At 39.0% G+C, this 19,728-nt stretch overlaps 1 protein-coding gene and 1 pseudogene across 1 annotated transcript in view; both read right to left on the bottom strand.

Annotated features, from left to right (window-relative positions):
- Positions 1-19,728, bottom strand: part of ADAMTS3 (ADAM metallopeptidase with thrombospondin type 1 motif 3) — a 274,684-nt gene that overhangs the window by 62,040 nt on the left and 192,916 nt on the right. The window contains exon 5 of the mRNA XM_043572504.1: positions 4,598-4,797. Coding sequence (XP_043428439.1) covers positions 4,598-4,797 — 200 coding nt within the window. The remainder of the gene's footprint in view (positions 1-4,597; positions 4,798-19,728) is intronic.
- On the bottom strand, positions 14,581-14,741 carry LOC122479309 (annotated as a pseudogene).

Genomic DNA, 19,728 nt, shown 5'->3' with positions numbered 1-19,728 from the left:
AAGCGGGCTCTGCGCTGACAGGCTGACAGCAATGAGCCCAATGTGCGGTTTGAACTCATGACCTGCAAGATAGTGACCTGAGTCAAAGTTGGATGTTCAACCAACTGAGACACCCAGGTGCCCCTGCTGAGTTTTAAATAAAGCATATAACTCAGGAGCAGTCAACTGGAAGAGATACATAGGTCAATGGACGTGGGGAGATGTGCAGAGCATATGGAGGCAGGGTATGGAACTTCCGTGCTCTTTTCCAAGGATACCGCTTTCCCAGCACCTTGATGTAATCACCAACCAGGAAGCTCCACTCTGTCTTCTTTGAATGACTACCAGCACCACTATCATTATTTGAGACTGTTTGACACACTCAAATAATTTTAAAAATTTATCTCAATTTTATTAACATTTTAAAGTCCATTCCCTCTAGATAAAGGGCAATAATAATTCCCATCTTGAAATAAACTTGAAAAAAAAGACACCCAAGAAATGTTAACTGACTTTTTTCATGTGTTTTTATCATATCATCAAGCAGATTAAAAGCCTTCATTTGTCATCTATATCCTCTTGCCTCAAGTCCAAATTTCTGCCTCCCAAGATTGTTCATAATCTTTGTTATTTATACTCATTTGTTCATTTATCCATTCTTTTAGTAAACAGATGCTTACCATTTAACAATTTAAGAACTTCTTTTTTTTTAAACGTTTATTTATTTTGAGAGAGAGAGTGCACACGCACAAGTGGGGGAGGAGCAGAGAGAGAGGAGAGAGAGAATCCCAAGTAGGCTCCACACCAAGTATGGAGCCTGATGGGGGGCTCAATCTCACAAACCATGAGATCATGAACTGAGTCGAAATCACGAGCTGGACACTGAACTGACTGAGCCACCCAAGGACCTTTTTAAGATAAGAAACTATGTGGGGCGCCTGGGTGGCGCAGTCGGTTAAGCGTCCGACTTCAGCCAGGTCACGATCCCGCGGTCCGTGAGTTCGAGCCCCGCGTTGGGCTCTGGGCTGATGGCTCAGAGCCTGGAGCCTGTTTCCGATTCTGTGTCTCCCTCTCTCTCTCTGCCCCTCCCCCGTTCGTGCTCTGTCTCTCTCTGTCCCAAAAATAAATAAACGTTGAAAAAAAAATTAAAAAAAAAAAAAGATAAGAAACTATGAAATAAGAAACACAAGCTTCTCCTTAAAAAATGAGGTCAATTTAAATTAAAATAACAATCATGAAGAAAATTACTTGGACACATAAAAGTACTCCAATAGTTCAGAAACTGTATAGTAAATATCATCTGGGATCTGGTATGGAAACTAAATTGACTAACAAGTAAACTAAAGGAAGAATGTATTCACTGACTACTCAAATAAGGCAAAGGTGTCATACGATGTTAAAAAGAAACCATGTTCTTTTCTCTACCACCGGGACACATTTCTCCCCCAAATCAGTGCAAAGAGGTAGATTCTTTTGCTCAGTTTTCTCCTACAGTTTCTGTTATGAACCTATATGACATGAAGAAAGCCTGTGTGTCTGCGTAGGCCTCAAGTTTGGTGAACCATGATTTTAGGCAACCATGGGAAGTCATAAAGCATGGTTAACATAGGCGGTAAGAGCTATTCAAACATTGTTAGGGGGGAAAAACCAACTTTCTTTGCCTTAAATTTCCTTAAGGCAGTTTTGTTATAATACCATTATCCAACTCTTATCTAATTGACCAATTTGAGACAGGGTAATGAGCGTGTTTATTTCACTGTTTGGGATTTAATAGTCTACAATAGGGCGATGGGGGGTGGGAAGGAGAAGAAAACATTTGGTCTTCAGTCTGTCATGCTTAAAGTAGTCTGCCGACTCTTATAAAGGAAACCTGAAATTATTCACTTGGAGAAGGATGGGAATTATAAGTTTGTCTAGTTTAGAACAGGAGTTATCAACTCTAGCACTACTGACATTTTAGATTAGATAATTCATAAGTCTTTGTTTTGTAGGGCTGTCCTTGTGTTTTATGTTTAGCAACATCCCTGGCCTCTTCTGCTAGTGGCATTAACAACCACCCCTCCCATTTGTGACAACTAACATCCTCTAAACATTGCCAAATGTCCCTGGGGACAGAGGCTGAGACAAACTGCCCTCTGCTGAGAATCAATGATTTAGAATAAGGAAAATCTTTGTGGCTATACACTTAAGTCATGTGCAATTCAGCTCACATCAATAATAAAACCATTTTCCATCTGTCTCATGACCATGTCTAGCTTTCACCTGGTTATGAACTTGGGAAGAGAAAAGGAGGAGTGTTATTATTGTCTCTGCCAAACCCCTTCCTACATCAATGACTTCAGATGCGATGAACTTCTTCAATTTTAAAAATTATTGTCTCTACTATAGTTCCATTCTCTGATGCACTATTGACTTTAGAACAAATTCTGGGATTTGAGACAAAGACTCAGTCTATTATCTAACCTTTCTAATGGTCTTAAAAATAAAGCAGCCCTTTTGACTGTTATTAAACCTAAAATGTAGTACTTTGTTTTATTCTTTGACACCCTTCAAATTAGAATTGCTGTCTGACAAATATGCTTTATCGATTTCTACTTTCTTGTCAAAAGATTCTACCTAGAAATCTTTTATGTTTTTGTGGGCCCTTCAGAAAAACAAAATCAAACAAAGCAAAAACGAAACAAAACACACCCCACAACCATAGAAACACAAATCTCTAAAGACCCAGTTTAACTCCCAACTTCTGATGAATTACAGAATTAATGAACATCGTATGGAGCTTTTCAAGTTTATAAACACAGAAAAGAAGTCCCAGGCAGAGATGTGATTTGCCTAAGGCCACAGAGCCAACCGGTAGCAGAACTAGATTGAAAGCCCCTGCCTCCTAAGTCCTAATTTAATACTCTCAACCCTTGACCACTTGGATGACTGTTGTCATAGCTGCCTTCTCCAAAGTCTTAACAGCATTTATAGCATTATAGCACCTATAACTCTTATAGCAGCATGTTTTTACTGCTTAACTTAAAAAAAAAGTTCCTATGTATTTTTCTCTTTGCTTCTTGACTAAATTATAAGGTCTGTGAGGACAAGGACCATATCAAATCTCTGCTGCATGACTCCATGTATAGTTCTGAGTACCAGGAAGGAGCCTAATAAATCTATAATGACTCGCTGCCACCCCTGCTGGTAGGACAAAGCAGCCCAGGGCACGTGAATAGCATCTTCTTAGGGTTTTTAAATTTTAGGTAATTTTGGAAGTAAATTTCATGTGGAAAACTAAAACATGACTGTTTCCTTCTGCATGTGTACACAGCACTAGATGAAGCACAGCAACTTATTTTTACCCATTTAATCCTCTCAGCATGCCTTGTGAGGTAAGTTCCATTATTTTTCTCATTACGTACATGGAGAGACTGAAGCAGGCAGAGAGGCTAAACAGCATGCCCAGAGTTTCATCACTTAGCAAGTCTACAAAAAGTTAATAGGTGAAGACATTCATGTAATTTACAAACAATGATCTTCCCTACACATCTATTGTCAAAGCTAATAATTTGTTTTCTGTGTGATGTTCGGTCTTCATAGCAGCAAGTAGGGCCAATGAGCAAATAAAAATCATTTTTATACTGCCTTTCCATCTTACCAGGCACATGGTATATGTATATTTTATAAACTAGCATCTCAATGAACAAAAACATATTTAACGTATAGGCTTAAATTAGTAGAAATAAAATAATGATTAATAATTATTCTTCTCCATTATAATAATTTGAAATCGAATCTGAAGCATGGAAAGAAGAAGGTAAACAATATAGATAACTAAACACATTAAATTAAAATCAAAAAGTGAAGAAGAGAGAATAGGCTTAGGTAATAAATTTGTTAGATCAGTAAAATAAGTATTTCATAATTCTAGGAGGTAAAGTATATAAAATGGAGTATACTACTATCTCAATTATGTCTTAGAAGTAGGTGGTTTATATACTATTTCTCCTCAATTGCTCTCTGCCAATTCACAAGGAAAAAGAGAATCCCAGTTTTAGGATGTGGACTAAATTTCCTCTGCATTATGATTAAGTCTCATAAAGGAGAAATAAAGGAAAAATTTAAAGAGCTCTTTATTACTGTGGTGCAGCCAAGGGTTGACCATGCTTGTACATATATTACCTTCAGTTTGTATAATGTTGAAAAATACCACTCTTATTCAAAAGCTCTAGCAACAGGTACCCACCTAGGATACAAACTGATGCTATTTCATCCTTCGTGGCCCAGATCAAGGCAGGTGGACAAAGTCATGAGAGTTTTGATTATCCTCAAAACAAAATGAGAATCACAATTCATGGTATAGTTCCATCTTATAACTGTTTAAATTTATGATTTCCCCTTGATGACAATGGAAAACTAGCCAATTACCCAAAAGAAAATTTCGTTTCATGCTTCCTTCATGTTTGCATTCTTGTATGTTAAATCCAGAGATCAAGATCTGAATCTAATGCAGTTATGTCCACATTTGGGATGTGGGGCACGGTCGTGGGAGTCCTCACATAGGCTGCCAAAAGACGCGAATAGAACAGAAGTGAATTAAAAGATCAAAAAACCTCAGAGAGGAGTCGCTACTCACAATGTTCATCAGGGTGAGGAGGTAGTTTTGGACGTGCTCTTTGCCATGGAAGCGGACCACGGAGTCGTCCACCCCCAGCAGCACCTCAATGTTGTAATCGTTCTCTCCCGCGTGTCTGCGGCGCCTCGCTGCTTCCTTCAGCTGCTGCTCAATGCTGCTGGAAATAGTATCTACATCGTCAAGGCCTTCCAGATCCGACTCTATTAAGAAACAAAAGGAACTCAGGCATTTCAGCTTCCCCAATGGGACTTCTAACAGCTTTTTACAAAAAAGGAATCGTCTAGGGGGTCACTATACTCCAGTCACTAAGATGCTGCTTTACAGAACGTACACATGCATACGAGCAGACAGACTGTGCTGATTCAACATGGAATAGCAACACTGAGGGTAAAATAATATTATTGTACAGGACGCGCCATGGCCACACTGAATGTTCCAGACGAGAAGAGGGTGTAGTTTAGTCTTCCTCTAGCTGCATCATCAGTGCAGAGCAAAGAAAGTGGGGATACAGACAGAGCAGTTGTCAAGTAGTTACTAAATACATGGAGATGATAAACGAAAAAATCATGTGTTGATAAGTTTAGAGTGATTAATTTAAGTCCCTATAATCCTAGGCTGGAGGGATGGAATCTGTATCACGTAAATTCAAATTTTTTTTTTAACATTTATTTATTTTTTGAGAGGCAGAGAGAGACAGAGCATGAGCAGGGGAGGTGCAGAGAGAGGGAGACACAGAATCGGAAGCAGGCTCCAGGCTCTGAGCTGTCAGCACAGAGCCCGATGTGGAGCTCCAACTCAGGAACCATGAGATCATGACCTGGGCCGGAAGTCAGTAGCCTAACCAGTTGAGCCACCCAGGTGCCCCTGTATCATGTAAATTTAAATTACTCTTTTTACCAGTAGCCTTAACTTAAAAACCAAATTAGAGCATGGCAACACAAGAGCATCTGGTGCTACAACTATTAGTCACAATATATCACTTTATTTCTTATGCGGATGGTTTTCTAGTGAATGATGCTAGGGAGACACTACAGGTCTCCACATTTGTACTGGGCATCATCTAGATAGCAGGTCACTTCAACAGCTATATATGTGACTCTGTGAGACACCAAACTAAGAAGTCAATCAGAAAATACCTACATCCAAAGAAAAATAAAAGAATAAACATTTTTTTTTATTTAATACAGTTGAAGCTATTTATTTATTTTTTTTATTCTCCAAATAAATCTCTCTCTCTCATACACACACATGAAAGAGAGACACACACAAATATCCATATACATCTATCTATCTATCTATCTAGAAAGAGAATGAGAAAGGCATTCTCAATTTCTAGTTATCTTGTTTATCTACTTTCAGATTACCATAGTTTTGGTGAAGAAAAATGTTTTCGTGAAATGAAAAATAAAATTTATCACTTGGAAGCCAAAACAAAAGATATTTTCCAAAACTACCGGTACGAAACTGAAAGCAAAATTCACTTCCATTTCAAATATATATAAGCTGGAAAGGATTTTATTTTACAAACTGCCCTGATGCCTATAACAACCCCATACCTAAAAACAAGTTTGAAAGAACCAGTTCTGACTCATGGGAGTCTTACTTCATGCTTCACTAGGGCCTGTAAGCCATTTGAATCGGTGTCTGACATTAACAAATAGGCATTTTCCTCTCCACCTTTGTGGTTTTAGTAAGGTTGAAGGGGGGAAAAAAAAGGTGTCTCTTGGCTGGGAAGATTGATGACCAAGCCCTAGCCACATGGGATTAGAAGTAGTAGAAATACAGATTTTACTCATACCCTTTCCACTATTAAAAAACACACAGAAACACCAGAACTCTCCCTTGCAAGGATGGGCAAGGGACTACTGAGGTTTGAAAGCCATACTGTAATTCACTTTGACCCAAGCCCAAATGCTAGATCATTAGCTGGGAATTTTCTTCTCATCGGGGAATCACACTGACTCCACAATACATAAATAGCTCTCACCGCCATCCACATCAAACAGAAAGTTTTCCTCAAAAGTTGTTTTTAAGCACTGTAACCCACATTGAGGGCAAGAGACTACACCTGCAAACAGCTTTACCTAATTCAACCTCAAGCCTTTCACACACTTGAGAAAGTGAAAGGTTGTGATACCTAGTGTACAAACAGGAAACTCATACACGAGCTCCCAGTTCTAAAAATGGCTCTTTTTGGCAGAACGGCCAGTGACAGTGTCCAATGCAAATATAGTAGCAATGTCATCATATCATTAAGTCTGATGCATGAATGGAGAAGGCTGAACACTTATTTCAGAAAGACAGTTCATTCTGCTCTCATACACCTTTGGTTTGGCCTTTGAATCCCTCCTTAAATAGGTGGTTTTCTGGTAAGAGAAGAGAATCTCTTTTTCCATTGCATGAGGAACCTGGAAAGGAAGAAGGAAGCCTTTTTCTTTTAACCATTGCCTTGATTCGGTCAAGAATACTCCTGTCCCTATTCCCCCCTGTGCTGTACAGTGCTCTTTCTATGATTCCTAAAGTGAGTACTGTCAAACGTTTCAAAGAAAGACAGGGGAATAATTTCTGGCATTTTTTATCCACATACACCAGCATTAATTACAGACAATTCTGAGGCTGTGAAATATCTTCACTCACCAAGAAATTTTCCCAGCATGTCCACTCTGTAAGGTAACTGTCATGGGCGTTGTAATCAGACATACCTGGCTCCAAATCCTGGCAGTGTCATATCCTAGCAATGTAAATTTATTTAAGATGCCTAGCCTCTCTAAATCTCACTTTCCTCATCTGTAAAATGGGATAATACCTAATCTGCAGAGTTGCTATGAAGGGACGATTATAATAAAGGCACCGTGTACAGTGCTTAGACGTAAGTGCTCAACAAATAGCATTCACTGTTACTACTATCGTGATGATTGTGATTTCCCGTTAAGAGAAGTCTCCTACACCTTTTATAGCCTTCTACATTTTATTTATATATTACAAATCAAATAGATATAGTGTTTTTTTTTAAATAGAGGTCAGAAAAAAAATTAGAATTAGTGAAGGGAAATCTGAACTGCTAATAACTTTAGAAAGAATAAGGGTAACAATATTTCCCAAAAAGCATAACATTGGTACAAGGAGAAAAGAATCTAGAATGTTTACTTTCAGGTAAATTAGGATGACCCCCAATGGGACAAACTTGTTTAGTAGATTAAAAAACCTAACGCAGGGGCGCCTGGGTGGCGCAGTCGGTTAAGCGTCCGACTTCAGCCAGGTCACGATCTCGCGGTCCGCGGGTTCGAGCCCCGCGTCGGGCTCTGGGCTGATGGCTCAGAGCCTGGAGCCTGTTTCCGATTCTGTGTCTCCCTCTCTCTCTGCCCCTCCCCTGTTCATGCTCTGTCTCTCTCTGTCCCAAAAATAAATAAACGTTGAAAAAAAAATTTAAAAAAAAAAAAAAAAAACCTAACGCAAAACTGGACACAGTCTGCTTATAGATGGTGCTGATTTTCACTCAATGTGTATTTATCGAGTACTCACGCATAGCAGACCCTGAGAAGCTAAAGAACCAGTTGGCACGTCCGTAGGTGTCAATTCTGGGAACCACAAAGTCGTACTCGATTATATTCAGAGTGGAGCTGAGTTTGTATCATGTAGTCACAAATCATTACATAGGCTGGAATCACACAATCTCTAGTTTAAGCAGATCTAGGCAGGGTACAGAACATACCTGTGGGTAATAGCTTACACCTTTAGAAAGCTTCCGAGTTTAAAAGCTGACACATGCTTTGGCAAAATTTAAGATGCCTCTGTGTCTAATTCTACCATTATTTCTGTGCCCCATGAAATACAGGAACAGGAAAAATTAAAGGTGAGTATCATGCTAATCATGTCCACACTCACAACACCCATCAGATCTGTTTACTGCAAAAAGGGGTGAGAAGAATCACAGAGAAGGCAATAGGCAAGTTCAGGAAGGGAAAGCATAGTTACATTTTGCATTGGGAGTAGCAAATTGGATCTGTGGTGGCACCCTGTTGGCATCCTCTTAAGTAAGTGCATCCAAGATGACTGGAATGGCTGTAGCTGAGTTGGACAGCAGATAATGATGGATGTGATAACAGAATCAGTGGAAAGACTGGACATTTTTAAGATAAATAAATAAATAAGGCCCTGCAGTAGGTACAGTGTGCTTCATTCCAGAAAAGGGATGCTCATAGTACCTCTCAAGTTTCCCAGAAATAACAAAGTCAGTCCTTCTTAGTACTTAGAGTGAGTGAGTTTCACTTTTTCAAACGTTTTTGCAACTTACCTTTCAAGTTATTGATATGAATTAATTAACATTTTGGGAACCTTTTGATTTTACCCCTTTTTGTACTCCCTACCTTCCCAATTATTGTTTGTGAACTTTCAACAAAGTAATTTTACTACAAAGCCTATGTTACTGAAGGTATATAATATTTGGGGACGCATAGGTGACCAACTAAGGCAAAATAAATATAGTTATTTTTAGTCTTTAAGATAGGATTATTAGTGTTAAATCAGTATTTTGAATTTACCAAACAGATAAAGGAGAATATAGGTTGTTTTGCTGATTATGAACACTTCAGCTTAAGACATTTTCAGGATGGAATATGGCATATCTACATACCTAATCATATTTGCAGGAAATCTAAGTGTAGATTGGTGAAGTTACTCCCACCCCAAAAGAAATTCTATAGTCTAAAAAACGTCAGGAGACAAAGGAAAAATTAGAAAAGTACAAGTTCTGATCAAGTTCTGAATCTGATACAACTACATTAGGGGTTAAAAAGTAATCTCAAGCATACGGTGTCAGACTGCGATAGAATCATCTCTTCTCTATCCAATCTCTTCTCCTTAGGGAGAAGAATGTTAATTTTATTTGAGGTGGTAATGAACCCAGCTAAAAGTCACTCGTAGTCTCTCTTGACACAAAGGCCCACACGTGACTAAGAATAATTCAATGAGATATAAGCAGAAGTACTGCTTATACTTCAGTGGCTTAAAATGGCTGGTATGAAAGGCTTCCCCCAAGGCTCCTCAAAGGAATGTGATTCATCTTGATAGATTAGACCTTTTGGTTCTTTACTCAGTATTCCTTCCTGCTTCCTGCAATGTAGACACGATGTCAGGCGTTCTATGAAGTAGCCCTACACTCAAGGCACGTGCTTAGTATGAAAGGGTAGCTATAAAAAAGAGATCTGACCCCACAACGACTATGGAGCTGGCATCCCAGCCCTGGACTGCCTAGCATCAGCCTTTATTACACATGGGGGAGAGCCCTTCCATCATGCTTAGGCCAAGTTTGAGTTTTCTTTTGTATGTCACTGAATCTAGTCCTAAGAGATAGGACACTGATGATAATTTTATCATGTAAATTCCTCATGCTTCCCTGCTCCATTTGGGAATGCCAGTCAATTTTTATGTGAATAAATGGATGAGAAACTAAGGTTCACTTTACCAAAATGTCCCAGCTTTCTTTACAGCGCATCTACTTCAGAAAATGAGGAAGAAAATATTTCACAGTAACCATAAACATAGAATGAGTCTGTATGTATAAATTTAACATTCTTCATGAACAGAATACGGTTGTAAAAATGAAGTGACTGGGATGCTACAAGCTGGATTTTCCAATAGTAGGTGGAGATCCTAAGATCAGAGCTAAAAATAGGCATAAAATTCAACAACTGTCATATGTTAACATCAGAAGCAGAGAGGAATTATATTGTGTTGACCTGTTTACAACATCCAGTAGTGATTTTCCCATTGACATCTTTTTTAAAAAGTTATATTTTTATAATTCCTAAAAAGACACACTAACAGTATCTCTGTATATGGGGGCATCATTCCACCAAGATATAAAATATTTCTGTGAAAAGCAGCTGAATCCTTCACCAACTAGGAAATTCCATAATGACAGTTCAAAGAACTAGATTCATGCCAATTTATGATGTCAATTCTGAAGTTTCATTAAGTAACTGTTGCTTTTTAAAAAAAGGGAGAGAGAGACATTACCACTGAATGAATATTAGTTTCCGTGATTTCTTTTCCCCATAAGTTCTAATTCTAAAGTACATGTTTGCTTTTGTTTTCACTGACTACTTTAAGGGAGAGCATACAGCCTTTTTTTTAAATGGAAAACATCTTACCTTTTAAGTGAAAACAAAAAGATTTTCATGATTTTAGTTTATGGCCATTAGCAAACAAACAAAACAGAAAAGTCACCTCCAATACATAAAAAATTGTGACTTTTAGCATGAATCTCCTGTATGTCAGTTAAAATGTTTCAAGCTGCAAATAAAACTTTAAAGTGTTTTAAGCAATCAGGAAGCATATTTGTTGGCCTTACAAGAGGTCAGCGGATTCCTGAGTTAGTTTATTGACAGATCATCAAGGAGGCACTTTCCATCTTCTCATATTCAGTCATTCTTGGTGTATAAACTTTGTCTCCAGATTGGCTTCTTCCATTATTTCAAATTCGCAGCACCAATTCCAGCATCAGAGCCAGGTACAACAAATTGTATCTTTGTGCACATCTTTCTGAGTAGGCAAAAATCTTTCCTAGAAGCCCAGTACATTTAACGATATGCTTCAGTGGCCAGAATTGAGTCACATGCCCATGTAAAAATCATTCACAGATAAGAGGAACAGAACCCCACGTAAGTCTTAGTCCAATCAGAAGTCAACCCCTGTACCCAAGGCTGGCCTTCACTGAAGATCAAGGGAGAAGGCCTTGAAATAAAACAAGAGAGGGAAACAGATGTCATACAGGCAACCCACATTGCCGAATTCTCCCTTTCAGATCCTCCTCTTCCTACATTCCCTAGTAACAATCTTCCGGTGGGCTCTTTTATTCTATCTTTGTTTGTATTAATGCAGGTTGTGTTTCATTTCCCTTATTATTATTACAACCTTTTTGCCTGGAGATCACTTCTGCATTCTCATGAAAGGTACAGCCCTTCACTCCCATGGTAGGGGACGCTCATCATTGTGGATTGCCTAGCCCATTCCAACTGTTTCTTGAATAAATCACTGAAATGTTGGTGTGTGGGCAGAGTTGTCAGACAAAATACAGTATATTCTGCTAAATTCAAATTCCATATAAACAACACTTTTTAAAATACAGGTATGTCCCAAATATCACATGGGATGTAACTAATACTAAAAACTTATTCAGTGTTTATCTAAAATTCAAATTTAAATGAGAATCCTGTATTTTTATCTGCTAAATCTGGCAATTCTAGGAGTGGGAGAATCTATTTTTCTCCAAGAGGTCCACATAGTTATACAGATTTATGCCCACCCACTCCACCCCATGTACTCAGTGCTAGCAGTGGGCATTGATGCAGGCATGGACAAGTACTATATTCCGTTTCCTTGACTCTAGTGATTGGTTAATAGATGGGTAAATGGTCTAAATCATACCAATTAAACTACGACCTAGGATTATTTTATTTGTAGTTACTAGGAAAGAGAAATTCCTTCTAGTAAGCTTGAAACTAGAAGAATAAAATATGGAGGCTGCTTGGGACTAGCACAGGGATAGCTGTTGACCTAAATTTAATGCAAGAAGAGGAAAGGAAAGATTACTAATGGAGAGAAGAGTTTAACGTTCCACTGATGACTTTCAGCCACTGAATTCAACCATTCTTAAAACCTTGGTCTTTTCAATTTCATGAGTCAATGAACTATTGCCACCTCATTTTCTCTCTTACTAATTAAAAAAAAATTGTTTTTGCTTACAATTGTTTGATGTTAGTTCCTAACAACTGAAACTAAATGAACCTTGATAAATAAACCCATCTATATGCTTCCTACTAGAGTCATCACTTGTCCTCATTTTCCTTCCCACTCTTCTTTAATAAACTATTCTTAGGCTACATCATCATTTGAAAAGTTTGACACGTTCTGTTTAATCTCCAAAATTAATTATTTTATTCTCTTTATCTCACTTGAAATTAAGGGCTTTGCTACCAGTGATCTGTTTCCTAGTTTGTTTCTTCTGTTGCTCTTACTCAGCTAAAACTTAACTTTGAAAGGACAGTTTTTTAATTTCCAAATATTATCCCTCTGTACATTGAATAGCATTTTAATTACCATCTCTCTTTTCTTTTTGACTAAATCATAATCCCTCTTACTTCTGGTTGTGTAGCTGACCTCTACTAAATCCAAGAGTAGAGGAAGGAGTCCCCACACTCAGTATACTGGAGTGCATTCTAGCAATCTGACACTGCTAGAAGTTAGTTTTCTAAGTAAGCTCAAAGGAGAGAGAGAATTACATTTCACAGATGTCAATTTCAAAGCTCAAATTATGTCTACCAGATGCCTCCTATGTGCGATTTCTTCACTTAAGACGTCCCTGGAACCCTATTTGAGCATAGTAATTTTTTTTCCATCTGGAACCAGTTAATAAAAATTAAACAAGTCATTATAGCCAACCTATGAATATTAACATATGCCATAATATTTCCAATAAATATTTAAAGAACAGGGCATGGGCCTGCACTGTTCTAAACACAGAGAGAATAACAGTAGACAAAACAGACATGGAGCTTGCCTGCACTGAACTGACATTCTAGAGATAAGAAAGATGAAGCAGGGTAAGAAAAGTCAAACAGGATAAGGGGAATAAGAGTGAAATGAAGAAGGCACAATTTTAGATAAAGGTGTTCAGAAAAAGATAGAAAATGGACAGAGATCTTGTAAAGTGATAGAATGAGCCACATGAATATCAATGTTATATTTATGTGATACATAGATAAGCTTTTTATACATAAATGTAAGCTTTTAATCTATATTTATATTATAGATCTCTTAGTATGAGGCTGCATGGTATAATACAGAGAAAATCACAGTAAATTCAGGAATATACCAGGCAGAGTTTCCCACAAAGATCCATGGAACCTGTGAATATGAGGAAATGTCACTCCTCTGATTATGTTATATGCACAGCTGAATGTAAAATAAAGGCATAGGGGCACCTGGGTGGCTCAGTAGGTTGTCCAGCTTTGTCTCAGGTCATGATCTTGTGGTCTGTGGGTTTCAGCCCCGTGTCAGGCCCTGTGCTGACAGCTTGGAGCCTGGAGCCTGCTCGGGATTCTGTGTCTCCCTCTCTCTCTGCCCCTCCCTTGCTCACTCTCTGATTCTCTCTCTCTCAAAAATAAACATCAAAAAAATAAAAATAAAACAAAATAAAATAAAATAAAATAAAAGGCATTATCCAGGTGGGCCTGATCTAATCTCATAAGTCATTAAAAGTAGAAACCTTTCCCTGACTGGTTGTAGAAGAGAAGGTAAAAAATGTGAACTGTGAAAAGGAAATGACATACCATTGTTGGCTTTGATGATGGAGCGAGACTGTGCAAGGACCAGAGACAGGTATCTAGCTGCTGACAGTGAACTCCAGCCATCAGTTAGCCAGGAAATGGGGACCTCAGTCCCACAACAACTGGAACCTGAATTCTGCCAACTTGGTGAATGGGTTTGGAAGTGGAGTCTTTCCCATCACCTCCAGGCAGGAGTTCACCCTGGCTAGAACCTTGATTTTGGCCTTGTGATACCTAAGCACAGAAACCAGTCCAATCACCTGGGATTCTGATTCACAGAGCTATGAATTAATAAATGACTATTGTTTTAAATCACTAAGCTCTTGGTGATTTGTTATGCAACAACAGAAAAATAATACAGAGAACAGAGCTCTAGGCCCAGCTCTGCTATGCTTCATTTGTTTGATCTGGGAAAGATGCCAAATTTATCTGAGCCTCAGTTTCCTTATCTATAAGATAAATGAGTTGTGCTAGAAGATCACTAAAATCTTCTTCCTGGCTAAATTTCCATAATTAATCATTGGGCCATGACTTCCCTATTTTAGATTATTAAAGTTGCTTTCTTGATCATAAATGATTGATCATTCTTATAATTGTTGCTAAATCCTTGCTCAATGATATGATTCACAATTAAAATATATTTTACATGGAAAAATGCATTACACCATAAGACAAACTGCATTATGATATAAATGTTTCATGACAATGTAGAAGTCTAGTAATTTATTACAATAAAACATAGTCTTCTCATTTACAATGTAAGCTGATAAGAACAGATACTACACTTGATCTTAGCTAAATGGCTGAGAAGCAATTCATTTGCCATTTAAAGATGAGCACAGGGTGTTCATAAAGTCTAGAGGCATAGTCAAATGTACATAATATCATCAAGGACATCTTTGGTTTCTTCTCTGAAAAATAAAATGTTATCTATGTTTCCATATTTTATAAACAACCTATAAAAGATTGGGTAAACGACATATAGATTATTTAAGTATTTACGCATCCACAACACCAACTAGAATTTATCCTAAGTGTTTAAAAATTCACTTTATGCCTTTTTATTGTGTTACAACAGAATTATACTATGCTACCACCAATAAATTGTTACCAAAGTAGGGTTATATAAACATGGAATTAAAAATGCACATTACCCATAAAATTAAAATATTGAAGTGATCACCTACATGTATTTAACCTGAAGTCCTATGCTCATTTGAATAATACTGACCAGTTTTAACTTATGTTCAGATGAAAGGTTATTTTTTTAAACAAACTGTGATGTATTTATATTCCACATCAATAAAAAAAGAACAAACCATGGATACACAATTAATACACAGAAATCAGTAGCATTTCTTTACACTAACAATGAAGTCACAGAATTAGAAATTTACAAAAACAGCACCATTTACAACTGCACCAAAAAGACTAAAATACCCGGGAATAAACTTAACCAAAGGTGGGACAATAGCAAGATGGCGGCTTAGGAGGACACTGGGCTCACCGCACGTCTTGCTGATCACTTAGATTCCATCTACACCTGCCTAAATAACCCAGAAAACCGCCAGAGGATTAGCAGAACAGAGTCGCCAGAGCCAAACGCAGACGAGAGGCCCATGGAAGAGGGTAGGAAGGGCGGCGAGGCGGTGCGCGCTCCACGGACTGGCGGGAGGGAGCCGGGGCGGAGGGGCGGCTCGCCGGCCAAGCAGAGCCCCCGAGTCGGGCTTGCAAAGGCGGAGGGGCCTGACGGACTGTGTTCCCACAACAAGCGCGACTTAGCGTCTGGGAGGTCATAAGTTAACAGCTCTGCTCGGAAAACGGGAAGGCTGGAGGACAAAGGGAGGGAGAGCCGCTGAGCCCCCTGACAACAAGCTCAGTTTGGTGGGGAACAAAGGCGCTCGCCAGCGCCATCTCCCCCGCCCATCCCCCAGCCGAAATCCCAAAGGGAACCGGTTCCCTGCCAGGGAACTTGCTCGCTCCACGCAAACACCCAACTCTGCGCTTCTGCGGAGCCAAACCTCCGGCAGCGGATCTGACTCCCTCCCGCTGCCACAGGGCCCCTCCTGAAGTGGATCACCTAAGGAGAAGCGAGCTAAGCCTGCCCCTCCTGCCCCCGTGCACCTTGCCTACCCACCCCAGCTAATACGCCAGATCCCCAGCATCACAAGCCTGGCAGGGTGCAAGTAGCCCAGACGAGCCACACCACCCCACAGTGAATCCCGCCCCTAGGAGAGGGGAAGAGAAGGCACACACCAGTCTGACTGTGGCCCCAGCGGTGGGCTGGGGGCAGACATCAGGTCTGAATGCGGCCCCGCCCACCAACTCCAGTTATACACCACAGCACAGGGGAAGTGCCCTGCAGGTCCTCACCACGCCAGGGACTATCCAAAATGACCAAGCGGAAGAACTCCCCTCAGAAGAATCTCCAGGAAATAACAACAGCTAATGAGCTGATCAAAAAGGACTTAAATAACATAACAGAAAGTGAATTTAGAATAATAGTCATAAAATTAATCGCTGGGCTTGAAAACAGTATACAGGACAGCAGAGAATCTCTTGCTACAGAGATCAAGGGACTAAGGAACAGTCACGAGGAGCTGAAAAACGCTTTAAACGAAATGCATAACAAAATGGAAACCACCACAGCTCGGCTTGAAGAGGCAGAGGAGAGAATAGGTGAACTAGAAGATAAAGTTATGGAAAAAGAGGAAGCTGAGAAAAAGAGAGATAAAAAAATCCAGGAGTATGAGGGGAAAATTAGAGAACTAAGTGATACACTAAAAAGAAATAATATACGCATAATTGGTATCCCAGAGGAGGAAGAGAGAGGGAAAGGTGCTGAAGGGGTACTTGAGGAAATCATAGCTGAGAACTTCCCTGAACTGGGGAAGGAAAAAGGCATTGAAATCCAAGAGGCACAGAGAACTCCCTTCAGACGTAACTTGAATCGATCTTCTGCACGACATATCATAGTGAAACTGGCAAAATACAAGGATAAAGAGAAAATTCTGAAAGCAGCAAGGGGTAAACGTGCCCTCACATATAAAGGGAGACCTATAAGACTCCTGACTGATCTCTCTTTTGAAACTTGGCAGGCCAGAAAGAATTGGCAAGAGATTTTCAGGGTGCTAGACAGAAAAAATATGCAGCCAAGAATCCTTTATCCAGCAAGGCTGTCATTTAGAATAGAAGGAGAGATAAAGGTCTTCCCAAACAAACAAAAACTGAAGGAATTTGTCACCACTAAACCAGCCCTACAAGAGATCCTAAGTGGGACCCTGTGAGACAAAGTCCCAGAGACATCACTACAAGCATAAAACATGCAGACATCACAATGACTCTAAACCCGTATCTTTCTATAATAACACTGAATGTAAATGGATTAAATGCACCAACCAAAAGACATAGGGTATCAGAATGGATAAAAAAACAAGACCCATCTATTTGCTGTCTACAAGAGACTCATTTTAGACCTGAGGACACCTTTAGATTGAGAGTGAGGGGATGGAGAACTATTTATCATGTGACTGGAAGCCAAAAGAAAGCTGGAGTAGCCATACTTCTATCAGACAAACTAGACTTTAAAGGCTGTAACAAGAGATGAAGAAGGACATTATATAATAGTTACAGGGTCTATCCAACAGGAAGAGCTAACAATTATAAATGTCTATGCGCCGAATACCGGAGCCCCCAAATATATAAAACAATTACTCATAAACATAAGCAACCTTATTGATAAGAATGTGGTAATTGCAGGGGACTTTAATACACCACTTACAGAAATGGATAGATCATCTAGACACACGGTCAATAAAGAAACAAGGGCCCTGAATGAGACATTGGATGAGATGGACTTGACAGATATATTTAGAACTCTGCATCCCAAAGCAACAGAATATACTTTCTTCTCGAGTGCACATGGAACATTCTCCAAGATAGATCATATACTGGGTCACAAAACAGCCCTTCATAAGTTTACAAGAATTGAAATTATACCATGCTTACTTTCAGACCACAATGCTATGAAGCTTGAAATCAACCACAGAAAAAAGTCTGGAAAACCTCCAAAAGCATGGAGGTTAAAGAACACCCTACTAACGAATGAGTGGGTCAACCAGGCAATTAGAGAAGAAATTAAAAAATATATGGAAACAAACGAAAATGAAAATACAACAATCCAAACGCTTTGGGACGCAGCAAAGGCAGTCCTGAGAGGAAAATACATTGCAATCTAGGCCTATCTCAAGAAACAAGAAAAAGCCCAAATACAAAATCTAACAGCACACCTAAAGGAACTAGAAGCAGAACAGCAAAGGCAGCCTAAACCCAGCAGAAGAAGAGAAATAATAAAGATCAGAGCAGAAATAAACAATATAGAATCTAAAAAAACTGTAGAGCAGATCAACGAAACCAAGAGTTGGTTTTTTGAAAAAATAAACAAAATTGACAAACCTCTAGCCAGGCTTCTCAAAAAGAAAAGGGAGATGACCCAAATAGATAAAATCATGAATGAAAATGGAATGATTACAACCAATCCCTCAGAGATACAAACAATTATCAGGGAATACTATGAAAAATTATATGCCAACAAATTGGACAACCTGGAAGAAATGGACAAATTCCTGAACACCCACACTCTTCCAAAACTCAATCAGGAGGAAATAGAAAGCTTGAACAGACCCATAACCAGCGAAGAAATTGAATCGGTTATCAAAAATCTCCCAACAAATAAGAGTCCAGGACCAGATGGCTTCCCAGGGGAGTTCTACCAGACATTTAAAGCAGAGATAATACCTATCCTTCTCAAGCTATTCCAAGAAATAGAAAGGGAAGGAAAACTTCCAGACTCATTCTATGAAGCCAGTATTACTTTGATTCCTAAACCAGACAGAGACCAAGTAAAAAAAGAGAACTACAGGCCAATATCCCTGATGAATATGGATGCAAAAATTCTCAATAAGATACTAGCAAATCGAATTCAACGGCATATAAAAAGAATTATTCACCATGATCAAGTGGGATTCATTCCTGGGATGCAGGGCTGGTTCAACATTCGCAAATCAATCAACGTGATACATCACAGTAACAAAAAAAGAGAAGAACCATATGATCCTGTCAATCGATGCAGAAAAGGCATTGGACAAAATCCAGCACCCTTTCTTAATAAAAACCCTTGAGAAAGTCGGGATAGAAGGAACATACTTAAAGATCATAAAAGCCATTTATGAAAAGCCCACAGCTAACATCATCCTCAACGGGGAAAAACTGAAAGCTTTTTCCCTGAGATCAGGAACACGACAAGGATGCCCACTCTCACCGCTGCTGTTTAACATAGTGCTAGAAGTTCTAGCATCAGCAATCAGACAACAAAAGGAAATCAAAGGCATCAAAATTGGCAAAGATGAAGTCAAGCTTTCGCTTTTTGCAGATGACATGATATTATACATGGAAAATCCGATAGACTCCACCAAAAGTCTGCTAGAACTGATACAGGAATTCAGCAAAGTTGCAGGATACAAAATCAATGTACAGAAATCAGTTGCATTCTTATACACTAACAATGAAGCAACAGAAAGACAAATAAAGAAACTGATCCCATTCACAATTGCACCAAGAAGCATAAAATACCTAGGAATAAATCTAACCAAAGATGTAAAGGATCTGTATGCTGAAAACTATAGAAAGCTTATGAAGGAAATTGAAGAAGATTTAAAGAAATGGAAAGACATTCCCTGCTCATGGATTGGAAAAATAAATATTGTCAAAATGTCAATACTACCCAAAGCTATCTACACATTC

The sequence above is a fragment of the Prionailurus bengalensis genome, chromosome B1 (assembly GCF_016509475.1).
Source record: "Prionailurus bengalensis isolate Pbe53 chromosome B1, Fcat_Pben_1.1_paternal_pri, whole genome shotgun sequence".
In the NCBI taxonomy this organism is placed as follows: Eukaryota; Metazoa; Chordata; class Mammalia; order Carnivora; family Felidae; genus Prionailurus; species Prionailurus bengalensis.
Note: the sequence above shows the minus strand (reverse complement) of the source record. Positions and strands in the feature narration are given on the sequence as shown.